At 43.7% G+C, this 15,582-nt stretch overlaps 1 protein-coding gene across 2 annotated transcripts in view; it reads right to left on the bottom strand.

Annotated features, from left to right (window-relative positions):
* Positions 1–15,276, bottom strand: part of GOLGA3 (golgin A3) — a 45,089-nt gene extending 29,813 nt beyond the window's left edge. For both annotated transcript variants that reach the window (XM_070950483.1, XM_070950482.1), the window contains exons 1-6: positions 14,948–15,276; positions 10,336–10,617; positions 7,643–7,755; positions 3,093–3,778; positions 1,813–1,924; positions 972–1,278 (exon numbers count right to left, since the gene is read on the bottom strand). In XM_070950483.1, coding sequence (XP_070806584.1) covers positions 972–1,278; positions 1,813–1,924; positions 3,093–3,778; positions 7,643–7,755; positions 10,336–10,617; positions 14,948–15,065 — 1,618 coding nt within the window. In that variant the 5' untranslated portion in view covers positions 15,066–15,276. The remainder of the gene's footprint in view (positions 1–971; positions 1,279–1,812; positions 1,925–3,092; positions 3,779–7,642; positions 7,756–10,335; positions 10,618–14,947) is intronic.
* Between the last annotated feature and the right edge of the window lie 306 nt (positions 15,277–15,582).

Raw genomic sequence — 15,582 nt, 5'->3', positions numbered from 1 at the left:
CTGGCCTTCTAAAGAGCAGGCAGGGTTGATCTCCTCTAGGACTGACCGGTTGGATCGCCTTGCAGTCCAAGGGACTTGCAGGAATCTTCTCCAGCACCACAGTTCAAAGGCCTCCATTCTTTGGCACTCAGCCTTCCTTATGGTCCAACTTTCACAGCCATCCATTGCAACTGGGAAAACCATCGCCTTGACTATATGCACTTTTGTTGGCAGGGTGATGTTTCTGCTTTTTAGAATGCTGTCTAACTTTGCCACAGCTTTCCTCCCCAGGAACAAGCGTCTTTTAATTTCTTCTGTATCCTCCTCAGATACAGTGGCCTTTTGGAGAAAGTATCTTTGGGACCTCCACAGGAAGTCTGTCAACTCTGAAGCTGGCCTGACTGCGGCCATCTCGGAGGCTTCAGCATTGCCACAATGGTGTTGAGGGATAGGGAGCAGGGAATAGAGATAGCTGGGGTTTTGTAGCCAAAACAAAATAGTTTCCCCTGAGAACCAAAGACATTCCCCCCAGCTGGCTGAAAAGAGGAGGAGTGAAGTTTCCAAGCAACCAGACAGCACCTTGATTGGACCATGTGACTGATTGTTTGGGAAAGGGGGAATAACTTTTACGTTTAATTAGGTGAAAACCGCAGGAACTTTTAGAGTCGGTTTTCACCAGTCTGTGCTAATATGATATGTCCAATAAACCTGTTCTTCGAGGAACCTGCTTGCCTCGGAGTTCTGCTTACTATGGGTGTATTACTTGGAACCCTGACAAAGTCATCATCTTACCACCTACCAAAGACATGATAATTAAGAAAGGATGGACCAGAAAGATTTGTGATCTTTCTGATTTCTATCTCTTCAATACAGACTCACGAAGAAGGTGGTTTGCGGTCAGGTTACAATCAATCTATTTGGGACTTGACGCTTTGTAGGATTCTCACGCAAGAGCAGATGGACTGAAGACACTCTGCTTGTGTGCTACTCACCCATGCTATCCTTGCCGAGGACATTCTTCTGCAAGTCCTCCACCTTCCCCATCAGTCTCTGGTACTGTTCTTCTGCCAACTGCAGGTCATTATGGGAAGCAACCAAGCCAGCGTTCTTGGTCTCCAAGGTGGTTTGTAGCTCAGCCATGGCACGTTCCAGGTCCCAGCAGGACTGCTTCAAGGTAGCCACCTCTGAATTCAGGGAGTCCTGCTTCTGCTGGCTGGTTTGTGAATGCTCCATGTGGGTTTGGAGTTTCATCTGGACCGCAGCCAGCTGGGCTTGCAATTCTGCTTTTTCTTTGAGGGCCTACACAAAGATAAATCTGGTGTCACATTTTCTATCAAAGCAAGGCAGAGTGACATAGGTGTCATCATCAAAAGCGGGTTGAGGTGGGCCTTCAAAACCTTCTATAACACCTTCCATGTTTTGGACACAAGACCAAATATCTTGTCCATGGCACCTCTTCAGTAGGAATTTTTACAGGTGGATAGTAGATGTGGATCCCCAAACCACCATCAAGATCACAAACCACCCTGTATTATTTTCACATTCACTCTATAGGAAGGCTAAACCCCCGTCTCCTGGGAATGCTTTCATTGGGATTCCTGCACCTGGAAGCAAAGGGAACCCTGGGGCTAAAATGGCCTCTTCCCAGTTTAAGATTCTACCATCTCAAGAGGTTTTGAGATCTGCAGGTAAGACTAGGTCTATCAACAATGACCTGAAATGCTACCCTCCTTACCCGATATATTACATAATTTATCCTTAAACCTATAGGACCATTGATATGCTTCTCTTAATTCTGGAGAATGAATTTTTAAATAGAAGATCCTTTTGTACCTCGTTGGCTTCTAATGACAGTGCCTCCAATTGTCCTTCAAGCCTCATCTTCTCTTTGAGGACTTGGAGCAGCTCATCGTGGGTTCCTGCGACTGAACTTTCCATGGATATGCTGGGGTGAGACAAAACAGATGCACACTTTGTGAAGCTGCGCCAATTACAAAAAAAATAAGATGCTCTTTAGCAGATCAAACAAATGCAAGGCAAGAATCCATGACGTCTATGGAGATTCTCCGTCATCCAGGTCATGGTTGTTGAAAAGGTGCTTTTTCAAAAGGCAACTGGATTTAGCTTGTCTGGGATACAAAGAAAGTTCCTTCCTTCCTTCAGTTCTGAACTGAAGAAGCTTCTTGGATGAGAAGAACGGAACTGAACTGAAGAAGCTTCTTGGATGAGAAGAATGGAACTGAACTGAAGAAGCTTCTTGGATGAGAAGAACGGAACTGAACTGAAGAAACTTCTTGGATGAGAAGAACGGAACTGAACTGAAGAAACTTCTTGGATGAGAAGAACGGAACTGAACTGAAGAAACTTCTTGGATGAGAAGAACGGAACTGAACTGAAGAAGCTTCTTGGATGAGAAGAACGGAACTGAACTGAAGAAGCTTCTTGGATGAGAAGAACAGAACTGAACTGAAGAAACTTCTTGGATGAGAAGAACGGAACTAAACTGAAGAAGCTTCTTGGATGAGAAGAACAGAACTAAACTGAAGAAGCTTCTTGGATGAGAAGAATAGAACTAAACTGAAGAAGCTTCTTGGATGAGAAGAATAGAACTAAACTGAAGAAGCTTCTTGGATGAGAAGAACAGTTCTGAACTGAAGAAGCTTCTTGGATGAGAAGAACGGAACTAAACTGAAGAAGCTTCTTGGATGAGAAGAACAGTTCTGAACTGAAGAAGCTTCTTGGATGAGAAGAACAGTTCTGAACTGAAGAAGCTTCTTGGATGAGAAGAACGGAACTAAACTGAAGAAGCTTCTTGGATGAGAAGAATGGAACTGAAGAAGCTTCTTGGATGAGAAGAACGGAACTGAACTGAAGAAGCTCCTTGGATGAGAAGAACGGAACTGAAGAAGATTCTTGGATGAGAAGGGGAACATCTTCAAGGAAAAATGTCTTCTCATCCAAGAAGCTCCTTCAGAACTGAAAGCAGGAAGGAACTTTCTTTGTTTCCAGGAGAAACAAACCAAGTCCAGTTGCCTTTTGAAAAAAGCACCTTTGGGACAAAAGTGTCCAAGCTGGAACCTTCAGAGTTGGAGAAGATACCAAAACAGCTTTACCTGCTAGAAATACTGTCCCGCCGGCTTCTGGCTTCCCCATTGACTTCCTGTTCCTGTTCCTGAGCCCGTTGCTCTGTTGCGGCAGCCTGCAGAACCTCCCTGATGGAAGGGAACTGTCCAACAGCATCTAACGGGACCTCTTGTCCGTTGATGGTGAAGGCCATACCCGGCTTGCTTTTGGGGCTGGAGGAAGTGAGGCCTCTTCCTGACACGCTGCTGTAGGTCGAGCTGTCGCTTTCGTTGCCATCCAGCCTCATTCCCGCTTCGCTGCCATCCATTTCTGACACGCTGTCTCCCGCCAAGGACAAAGTTTCCAATCGGTCATCTGAATCGGGGGTCAGGCTGATGGAAGACACAACCGAGGTCAGGCTGTTTGAGTTCTGTTTCAGAGACCCGCCCGAGGAATCGGCCACCGGGACGGTCCCACTGGCACTTCCGTCTGGGTTTTCCGTTCGATAATCTGCCAGCGACCGGATCCGGCTTGTTCTGGAAGATCTGGAATTTTTTTTCTCTTTCAAGGAAGCTGGGAGGCCCAAACTCCCCACTTTCGGTCCTCGCGGGACACTGGTTCGCAAAAAGGAGTATTCTTTGGTCATGGTCACGGGGCTGGCCCTCGGTAAGATCTCTGGATTCCACATCAGCTCGGGATCCAGGGTGCTGGAGGGACGGCTTTTAGCTGTAAACAGCTGGAGTAAAAGAGAAGAAGGCAGGAAAGGAAGACCAAGAAGGGAAAAAAAATGAAATAACAATAACAACAACAACAGCCATCAAAACTACACGATTATGGATGAAACATGTAACAGTGATACCCATTGTCATCGGGGCACTTGGTACCATGTCCAAGAATTTTACAAAATACATCAACAAATTGCAGCTTCCTGTAATAACACCAGCGGAACTGCAAAAAAACTGCGCTACTCGGAACATCGTACATCTTAAGAAGGTACTTGGTTGATACCTAGGACGCTGGCAGCAACCCGGATCAACCATCAGCGCCAGTCAATGATATTTGCGATACATTTTTAAATGTTCAGTTGATTGAGTTTCATGTTTAATAAAAAAAAAAGAGATATACTACTGTAAGGAAATAGATATACTGGACCAAAAAACTGGTATTATGTTGCATGAGGAAGAATTGGTTAGACATATAAGAGAGAAAGGTCCAATGCATATCAAAAGGCTTTATAATGTTTTGCTAGAAAGAGATTCAGAAACTGAATTAGTTAAAGACTGTATGATTAAGTGGGCACAGAATTTTGAAGAACCAGTGATGCTGGAAACATGGGAAAAAATTTGGGTTCAGAATGTTAAATTTACACAGTCGCAGAACCTGAGGGAAAATTTCTACAAAATGTTTTATAGATGGCATTTAGATCCCAAAAAGTTGTCATGTATGTACCCTAATGTTCAGCCAAAATGTTGGAGATGTGAATGTTTGGATGCTACGTATTATCATGTTTGGTGGACCTGTAGGAAAGTTAAGGTTTTTTGGATAAAAATTTGGTGGGTCATGCAGAATGTTTTGAAGAAAAAAATTCAATTTTCTCCACAACTGTTTTTATTGGGTATAGTTAAGGGTTTTACATTGGGTGAAACAAAATTGATATTGTATATGATAACAGCAGCAAGATTGTTGATAGGTAAATATTGGAAGAATGAAGCTTTGCCCACTATTGAGGAATGGACTTTGAAGATGGCCAGTTTTGCAGAGATGGCGAAGATTTCAGCATATTTAAAAGACTGTTCACAAGAGACTTATGAGTGGGAATGGAAAAGGTGGATAGAATATGTTCAGAACAAATATCAAACTAGAAAGTATCAAATAGCTTTTATTTGAAAATAATGTACTAGAAATTTTTTAATGTAATGAGATAAAGAGAAACATTATACAGGGGAGGGAGGGGTTCAAGTCTATATATAAGTGTTATATTAGGGTTCTTTATGAGTATGAGTATATTATAGGGAAGTCTGGGGGGAGGGGAGGGTTAGGGAGGGTTAGGGAGGTTGGGAAGTTTGGGGGGGGAGGTGGGGGGGGAAAAAGGGGTGAAAATGTAATTGTAAAACTTTTGCAATAAAAAAAAAAAAGAAGGTACTTGGTTGATACCTAGGACGCTGGCAGCAACCCGGATCAACCATCAGCGCCAGTCAATGATATTTGCGATACATTTTTAAATGTTCAGTTGACTGAGTTTCATGTTTAATAAAAAAAAAAGAGATATACTACTGTAAGGAAATAGATATACTGAAATACTAGAATTAGTAGAAACTTGTTGTTTCCTGCAACATATATATATACATATATATATATATATAAAGAATTGTCCTAAAGATGCGAGTTCCAGGTATACTTATACAAGAGGCGATAGACATCACGATCTCTGGAACGCTTAAAAGTTTAAAATTTTTTATTTTAAAACTTGTGCTAAGCTTTCGTCGGCCCCTACCGACTTCGTCAGAGTATAAATCCCCATTGAGGAGCTGCTTGCTTTTATGTGATGCTGATCAATTTGGTCATTGCGCGTGTAACAGGCTCCAAGCGCAATGACCAAATTGATCAGCATCACATAAAAGCAAGCAGCTCCTCAATGGGGATTTTATACTCTGACGAAGTCGGTAGGGGCCGACGAAAGCTTAGCACAAGTTTTAAAATAAAAATTTTTAAACTTTTAAACGTTCCGGAGATCGTGATGTCTATCGCCTCTTCTACACACACACACACATTATGATATATGATGTCTTTGTATATTAGCATGCTATAAATATTTGCTTCCTGTGACATTGACATATATATTATGCCCTTTGTAATTATAACACAAACATGCCACATTGACTAACTTCCTGGTCTGTTATTGGGGTCTGTTGTGAAGTATCTGACATTTGTCAAACTATCAGAGCCTTATCTCTCCCCCTCCTGCCTAAGAACTATCTCCTCTTTGATCTTTTGAGTTGCCTCCACTCCAGGGGGCTAAATAGCCAAGTGTGAACACAAAGATGATGATCAGGAAGAGTTAATGCTAATGATGCTCATTAAGAGGCTCTACCCTGTTGGGGGGGGGGGTACACAAGCCAAATTCCAGGGAATACACAAATCAAAGATGCCAGAATTGGAGGTTTATGACTTTCCTAAACAATATAAAAGGGCGTTCACATTCCCTCTCTTGTTTGTAGTTGTTACCTGCATGTATCTTGTATGTGTTTGGAACAGCTAACCATTTAAGCTTGAATCAAGATTAAATGCTATTTTACTCAAGCCTCTGTTTAAGTTTCTTGTTTGGCATTTATGAGCTTAAACATATTATTGGACCTTACATTACTAATAATAATGCTAATAATGCTTATTATTATTATTATTTATTAAATTTATATACCGCCCTCCTCCCGAAGGACTCAGGGCGGTGAACAGCCAAGAGATAAAATACACATAATACAAACGTTAAAAAACCATTTTTTTTATTTATTTTTTTAATTTGATTTATATGCCACCCTTCTCTGGAGACTCAGGGTGGCTTACAATGCGTTAAAGCAATAGCCTTCATACTTTTGTATATTTATACAAAGTCATCTTATTGCCCCCACAAACTGGGTCCTCAATTTACCTACCTTAGAAAGGATGGAAGGCTGAGTCAACCTTGAGCCTGGTGAGATTTGAACTTACAGTAATTGCAGACAGCTGGTGTTAATCACAATGCTATCAGTCTGCTGAGCCACCAGGCCCCACGAACTTAATGTAATTTAAAATACATTAAACACTTTGGCCCACGAACTAATTTAAAACACCCCAATTTTAAAACAAATTTAAAACAATTTAAAAGGGAGGTTAGGCCAGACCAGCCTGCTCGAATAAGAATGTTTGGAGGGCACGGCGGAAAGTGCGCAAATCCGGGATCCTCCGTATCCCCCGGGGGGGAGCTCGTTCCAGATGGCAGGTGCCCCCCCAGAGAAGGCTATAATGATAATAATATTTTAAGAAGATACTTGGTTGATACCTAGGATGCTGGCAGCAACCCGTATCAACCATCGGCACCAGTCAATAATATTTCTGGTAACATTTTTAAATGTTTAAATATTATTTAACAACAATAACAACAATAGTAATAGTAATAATAAATTTAATAATAATAATAATAATAATAATAATAATAATAATAATAAATTAAGTTTTTACCAGTCCCAGACTGTGAATTGAAGATTAAATCTTAAAGAATAATAACAATGGTAACAACCTTACTTGGAATTGCCTATATATTCAGATACTTGCAATCCCAAAACATCTTGAATACCCTTGGCATTGACAACATCACCACTGGTCAACTACAGCACTTGAATACCAGCGGCATTGACATAATCCCCATCAGTCAATTGCCAATGGCAGCTTTCCTCGCAACAGCTGACATCCTGCAACAATTCCTTTAACACCATCAAACATCCCCGTGTTTATCTGAGATCCTTGGGAAGGATTCAATCAGTGGATAAAAATGCCACAAAAACATCTGGCTGACCACGCGATGAATAACAAACCCCGCCTGTGAATCTTTTTGCTAGGCGCTTACTCTCTCCTGATGCCTCTTGACGCGATACTGCTTGAGCTGCTCTTCCAGGCGCTTCCGGGCCTGGAGCCGGATCAGTTCTTCCTTCTCCAGCGGGAGAGGAGCATCGGCTGAGCCTGCAGGAAGGAGGAACAAGTTGAATCGTTCAGGGCCAATGAATTATAAACAAGGAAGCAGGACAGATGTGAAGCTCTCTTCGCAAAGTCGCCAGAAATTTAGACCCAAAGGTTAAAAAAGGAAGTTAAAAATTTCTCAAGTGTTGGTTTCGAGGTAATTTGATTTTTGCTGCGTCTGAAGCAAGGCATTTCAAGAGAAGAGAGCCAGGAGGTCCCTGTTCAGTATTACAGAGATCGACAACCACATGCTTTCCAAATGTTTTGGATACTAACTTAATTAGGCCGAGAATGTTATTGTCACGGCCTGTTAGCCTGCTTGTGCTTCGCAAACCTGTTAGCCTAAAGTATTTGCAACGGGAGGAATAAATTGGAATGCAGGAGGAAGACAGTATGTGTGTGTGTGTGTGTGTGTGTGTGTGTGTGTGTGTGTGTGTGCGTGTGTGTGTGTTTGGAATCCACATTGTGTCGGGCAAGAAGGCATCTTCTTTCCCGAAACAAAATAAGTACAGCTAATTGGACACTGGCTGATTGCAGGAGAGGGAGTGGCCAGGGAAAAGGGAAAAGTTAACTGTAAAATTTCACGCCAGTTCGCTAGATTCTGCTTTTCTTTTGTCTGTAGCCATTTATTGCTCTAAAGGTAAAGGTTCCCCTCGCACATATGTGCTAGTCGTTCCCGACTCTAGGGGGCGCTGCTCATCTCCGTTTCAAAGCTGAAGAGCCAGCGCTGTCCGAAGACGTCTGTGGTCATGTGGCCAGCATGACTCAACGCCAAAGGCGCACGGAACGCTGTTCCCTTCCCACCAAAGGTGGTCCCTATTTTTCTACTTGCATTTTTTTTTACCTGCTTTCAAACTGCTAGGTTGGCAGAAGCTGGGACAAGTCACGGGAGCTCACCCTGTTACGTGGCACTAGGGATTCGAACCGCTGAACTGCCGACCTTTCAATCGACAAGCTCTTAGCCACCACATCCCTTTTTCGTTCAGAATAGGATCTAGCAAATCCACCCATCCCAAATGAAGCTTTGCACCACCATCTAATCTGCATGAAGACAACCAGATTCCCCCCCTCCCCGGAATTTCTTAAGCCTCCGAGAGTCACAGGGAAATGACGGTAAATGACACACTTGATGTGTCACCGGAGAATTGTGATTCAATTTTTCCTCTTTGTTTGGGTGTTAAATCGAAATAGGATTGTCACTTAGAAGTAAAACGTGGTCTCGTGTGCAAGAGGAGTGCAAATGCAGCCCAGTTGCCCAGGACACAAAATCTGGTCATGTGACCACTCTGTGTGTGTGTCTGTGTGTAAGAATTACAAATCCAGATCCTTAGTAACCCCCAAGTAGGTCCCTTGAAACTTCAATGGCCGCTCAGCGATAAGTCACAAGTCAAGGACCATCTGTCTCGACAATTAAGAAACGACTACATATAGGTAGTCCTTCACTTACAACAGTTTGTTTAGTGACCCTTCAAAGTTACGGCACCGAGAAAAGCAATTTAGGACTATTTTTCACACGACGGTTGTCGCATCCCCGTGGTCACATGATCAAAATTCAGATGCTTGGCCACTGACTCGTATTTATGACGGTTGCGGTGTCCCGGTGTGTGTGTGTATGACATGATCCCTTTTGCAACCTTCTGACAAGCAAAGTCAGTGGGAAAGAAAAGGTTCACTTAACTGGATTAGTAACCGAATGGTGGCATTGATTCATTTAACAACGGCGGCAAAGAAAGGTCATAAAATGAGGGCAAAGCTCACTTGAGAATTTTGTCTCCCTTTAGCCACAGGAATTTGGGGCTCAGGAGCAGTTGTTAAAAGTCAATCACCTGTATTTCGGCTCTTGTTGCAAGGCGCGACATTTTGTCTGGTTAATGTTTAGCATGCGCGAGAGCGCAGAGTTTGCGAGCCACATCAATTAGAGCACGGGTGACAAACTCAATTTCACTGAGAGCTACATCAGGGCTGTGATCAGAGGTGGTATTCAGCCGGTTCGCACCGGTTCAAACGAACCGGTAAGCGTGCGGCGAACCGGTGGTAAAGGTAAGTAAAACCTTCCCTGGCTGTGGTTGACCTTGGGGGGGAGGGGGCTGGGTGGGCGTGGCCGACTGAGTGGGTGTGGCCATCTTGATGCCACTCCCCACACTGCTGGCATGTTTCTTCTTTGCATTGGGTAGACCGGGCCGAAGCCACGCAGACCCAATGTTTCGTCTTCGCAATGGGTAAACCAGGTCGAAGCGAGGTGGGACGGCAGTGTACGGATTCAGCCCGCCGGCCTTGAGTTTGACAGGCCTGATTTAAGAGGCAAAATACCTTGTTTCTAAGAGAGTGGTCAATGGCAACCTCGATTGCAAACCCACCAGGTTGTTTAAAAAAAAATAAAAATCAAGCCGATTTGTTAAAGGCAAAGTCAGAGGCGCCCAGGGGTTAAAAATCAGCTCATGCTTCAAAGATTCAGCATTCAGGAGAGATTCTGCAGAGGCAGAGAAATGGAAATAAGGAGGTTTGGGGTGGGGAGGGGGGAAAGCTTCTTTGAGGGCGGAGCGAGAAAGAAACAGGTGGGCTCCATGGTGAAGAGATGCTTACACAATTCAGTTTCTTGCAAAGGGAGGCTTAGTTTGAGAGACTGCAGGGTGTCCTTCCTAAGTGCTAAGCTCTCATCACTACCGCCCCGAGACGCCTTTAGGTGCTCATGGAAACCATGCACACCTGAAGCGGGTTCTTTCCCCAGGGAGTTTTCGGTGGGGCCCAAAGGCACGGGCTGTTCGGGGTCGTAAGACGTCGGTCCATTCGTGCAAGGACCTTGGCTGCTCTTGAGGGCTATGGTGTCTCCTTCGGATGGCGCTCCGCCGTTATTTACACTAAGCACTGGGGAAAAAAAAGAACAGGGAGTTGGGAAGAGGTTAACAACGGATGCCATGTTCTTACCTGTTCATATGCTCAAGCAGCCAAGAACATCCAATATACTCTATTCTAAATCACTTTAAATACCACTGCAGATGAAAGCAAGCGTAACGAATAAAAACCTTATAGTCATAGCAATAGCACTTAAGACTTATACACCGCTTCACAGTGCTTTATGGCCCTCTCTAAGCAGTTTACAGAGTCAGCCTCTTGCCCCCCAACAATCTGGGTCCTCATTTTACCCACCTCGGAAGGATGGAAGGCTGAGACAACCTTGAACAGATCAGGATTGAACTGCTGGCAGCTAGCAGAGTTAGCCTGTAATACTGCATTCTAACCACTGTGGAAGGAAGGAAGGAAGGAAGGAAGGAAGGAAGGAAGGAAGGAAGGAAGGAAGGAAGGAAGGAAGGAAGGAAGGTGGGTGGGTGGGTGGAAGGGAAGGAAGGAAGGAAGGGAGGGAGGGAGGGAGGGAGGGAGGGAGGAAGGAATAAAAGAAGGAAGGAAGGAAGGAGGGAGGGAGGGAGGGTGGAAAGGAAGGAATGAATGAAGGAAGGAAGGAAGGAAGGAAGGAAGGAGGGTGGGTGGGTGGAAGGGAAGGAAGGAAGGGAGGGAGGAAGGAATAAAAGAAGGAAGGAAGGAAGGAGGGAGGGAGGGTGGAAGGGAAGGAAGGAAGGAAGGAAGGAAGGAAGGAAGGAAGGAAGGAAGGAAGGAAGGGCAATAGCACTTATATGCCACTTTACAGTGCTTTTACCGCCCTCTCTAAGTGGTTTACAGAATCAGCCTCTTGCCCCCAACAATCTGGGTCCTCATTTTACCGACCTCGGAAGGATGGAAGGCCGAGTCATCCTTGAGCCGGTCAGGATCAAACTACTGGCAGTGGGCAGAGTTAGCCTGCAGCACTGCATTTTAACCACTGCACCACCACGGCTCTTAGAATAAAATCTTATCAAGTCTGGAACCTTCCTGATGAGATTTTGTTTATGCATCAACCATATGCCTAGCACATATCCCTCCCTTCGCTGGGTGAGACAGAAATATATTTCCCCCTCCTTCCTGGTATTTCTAAAACCTCACGAGGCAGAGGGAATAGAGTTCTCTTAATTCAGATCCATGGTATCATCCATCTTAATGGACAACAAGTTAGAAGAATCTCTCAGGCAGATGTGCTCCCTGCCTCCCTTATTGCTCTTTTAATTACAGAGGAGTTTGATGAAAAACAGATATAAAAATCTAATAAAAGATAAAGAAGATAAAGATATTCTGATGGCACCCTTTGTCCTCGCTGATTGTTCATCCTTCAGGCTGAATGGGGGTAAGTCAGCTCTTTATTTATTTATTTGTTTATTTGTTTGTTTGTTTGATTGATTTATATGCCGCCCTTCTCCGGAGACTCAGGGAGGCTTACAATGCGTTAAGCAATAGCCTTCATACTTTTGTATATGCCTGCTTAGTAGGGCTTTTGGCCCCCCCTAAGCGGCGTTCTATTTTATACAAAGTCAGCTTATTGCCCCCACAAACCGGGTCCTCATTTTACCTACCTTGAAAGGATGGAAGGCTGAGTCAACCTTGAGCCTGGTGAGATTCGAACTTGCACTAATTGCAGTCAGGTGGTGCTACTTAACAGCACTTTAGACTGCTGCACAACCAAGGCTCTTTGGAGCCAGAGTGATCATTTATGGCTCTCAATTTTAAAATGCCAAAATTTAAGCTACCTCCAGGAGTTGTGGTTGCTCCAACACTGGAGGTTTTTAAGAAGAGACTGGACAGCCATTTGTCTGAAATGGGAGAGGGTCTCCTGCTTGACCAGGGGGCTGGACTAGAAGACCTCCATGGTCCCTTCCAACTCGGTTATTCTGTTATACTCCTTATTACTTTGAATTATTTTAAGATGCAACTCCAAGAGAGAGACTTTCCTGACTAAAGGAATTATTTACAGAGGAATGATTGAGTCTGTCATCTGCATCTCTATAACTGTCTGGTTTGGTTCTGCAACCCAACAAGACAGACACAGACTTCAACGGATAAGTAGAACTCATAAAAGACAGTGGCTACCAACCTGCCTTCCATGGAGGACCTGTATCCTGCACGAGTCAAAAAGAGGGCTATGAAAATATCTACAGACCCCTCACATCCTGGACATAAACTGTTTCAACTCCTACCCTCAAAACGATGCTATAGGGCACTGCACACCAGAACAACTAGACACAAGGACAGTTTTTCCCCCGAATGCCATCACTCTGCTAAACAACTAATTCTCTCAACACTGTCAAACTATTCACTAAGTCTGCATTACTATTACTATTAATCTTCTCATTGTTCCTATCACCCATCTCCTCTCACTTATGACTGCATGACTGTAACTTTGTTGCTTGTATCCTTACGATTTATATTCTGTTTCCTAGTATGATTTGATTGCTTATTTGTACCCTATGACTACCATTAAGTGTTGCACCTTATGATTCTTAACGAACATATCTTTTCTTTTTATGTACCCTGAGAACATGTGCACCAAAGACAAATTCCTTATGTGTCCAGTCACACTTGGTGTCAGGTTTTCAGGCTGTCTTCAAATAAATTGCATCGCAAACAAAGTCTTTTATAAAACAAATTTCCATTTTATTAAGCACAGCACTTTTTACACCGACTCGTTGCAGCCAGCACTAACGTGCTGACCCAAAACCCCTCCTCTTCCTTCCCCCACTCCTCTGCATTCATTGGCCATCTTCCCAATCATTCACCCCTAATCTACTGCTCCAATTCAAAGAATTTTCCCCCTCCCATCCATCTCCTAGGGGACATTATCTCCAGAGGAAATAAGTAGGTGAAAGGCAACCATCCCGTTGCAGACGCCTGCGTTCTCCTTATGTCAGCACTAGGATAAATGCATCTTGACGTGCTGACACTTGGCTAATTAAGAATTCTATTCTATTCTATTCTATTCTATTCTATTCTATTCTATTCTATTCTATTCTATTCTATTCTATTCTATTCTATTCTATTGCCCCCCCATCGAGTGCTGATTTAACAGGATTAGAATCAAAGGGACGTTGAAGGTCTTCTAGTCCAGCCCCCAGCTCAAGGAGACTCTATTCCATTTTAGACAAGTGGATGTCCAGTCTCTTCTTAAAAACCTCCAGTGATGGAGCATCCACAACTTCCTGGTGGCAAGCTGTTCCGCTGATTAATTGTCCTTGCTTTTAGGAAGTTTCTTCTTAATTCCGGGTTGCTTCCCTCCTTGATTAGTTTCCATCCATTGTTTGAAAGGACAGTCTTGTTCTTTCCTTTTCCAGAGAAAAGGGAGGACGGAAGAAGAAAGAGGTGGGTGGAAAAAGCAAAGTGGAAGAAAATCTTAGAACTTTTTCTGGAGTTTAGACATAGTTCTAAGACTTTCTTCCACTTCTTTGCAACAGGCAAACACATGGACAATGGTAGGTATCTCCACAGCATTAGCCGTGAAAGATATGGAGTGGCGGGGTGGCCTAGAGGTGGAGCTCTCGTCTCACCAACAGGAGGCTGTGAGTTTGATCCTAGGTAGAGGCAGGTATTTCTCTCTCTGGGCACACTGAGAATATATCTGCTGAACAAAACTCTGCACTGGCGACAGGAAAGGCATCTGGCCAGTAAACACTCAGCTCCGTTCAGTTGCCCAGACTCCATCCCGCAAGGGATTATGGGGTCGTTAAATGAAGATGATGGTGATGATTAGCCGTGAAAGATACACTGAGAGCTGATGAAGCCTCTGGGATGAGAGGTGGCGCAGTGGTTAGAGTGCAGTACTGCAGCTACTTCAGCTCACTGCTAGTTCAGCAGATCAGCAGATCAAATCTCATCGGCTCAAGGTTGACTCAGCCTTCCATCCTTCCGAGGTGGGTAAAATGAGGACCCAAGATTGTTGGAGGCAATATGCTAATGCTAATGCAATATGCTATTATGCAATATGCTAACTTTGTAAACCGCTTAGAGAGGGCCGTAAAGCACTATGAAGCGGTATAGAAGTCTAAAAAAGAAAAAAGAAAAAAAGAGAAGCGAAACATCTTCAAAGAAAAACCAGAAAGTCCAGTTGCCGCTTGAAAAAAAAAAAGACACCTCTGGGACATACCACTGATTTAGTTTAGTCAGAAGGAGAAAAATTCAGAAACAGATTACCACCTTCCTTACTCTGATTACCACCTTCCTTACTAATGACAACCTTACTCTGTCAAAGATCTTCCTAACCTTCCACCATTACAATCCAACAACACTAACAAAAATGCTCATTAAAAAAAATAAATGCGTATGTAAAGAAATTGCTTACCGTTAAGATCCTCTCTTTCCATTGTCCGCTTCGATTTGACCTCCGGGTGGTCTGGTTGCTGTTCAGAACTGACTGGGGTACCATTGCTGGCTTCCTGAATGACCACCGAAGAGTCCATGGCTATTGGGAGTTATTAAAGTCCAAGGAGAAATATTTCCTCCAGTGGAACTTCCCAAGCGACCTATCGAGTCCAGTTTTTCTCCATCGATACCGCCGGGAGCCCAAAAAACAGCCTGCACATTGTCCTTAGGGCTTCTGCACCAATTTATTCGCAGATCGAGCGATTTGGTTTCGTTATCAGCCCACTTGATGATGGGCAAACTGAAGAATTTCTGGAGATCGTTAAGAGTAGCTGCAAGAGAAAGAAAACAATCGTTTTGTAGTGACGTCACACACCGAGATAAACAGACACATAGGATGACACTCCTTTTTTAAAAATAGTTCCTTGTGGTTTGTTTTTTGTTTTTTTTAAATCTGCCAGATATAATTCTGAGCTCACCCGAGTGCCAATCCTTACATAAGTCACATTGGCACCGTCTTAACGATGGGGTGGGTGGGAGCCTTTTTCGGGCTCCTTCAGGCTGGATGGGAAAACTAAGGAGCTTGTGGGGTGGAGGAAATTCACAAACTAAAGA

Source organism: Pituophis catenifer, unplaced genomic scaffold (assembly GCF_029215685.1).
Source record: "Pituophis catenifer annectens isolate HBS135680 unplaced genomic scaffold, rPitCat1.0.hap2 SCAF_10, whole genome shotgun sequence".
Taxonomy (NCBI): Eukaryota; Metazoa; Chordata; class Lepidosauria; order Squamata; family Colubridae; genus Pituophis; species Pituophis catenifer.
Note: the sequence above shows the minus strand (reverse complement) of the source record. Positions and strands in the feature narration are given on the sequence as shown.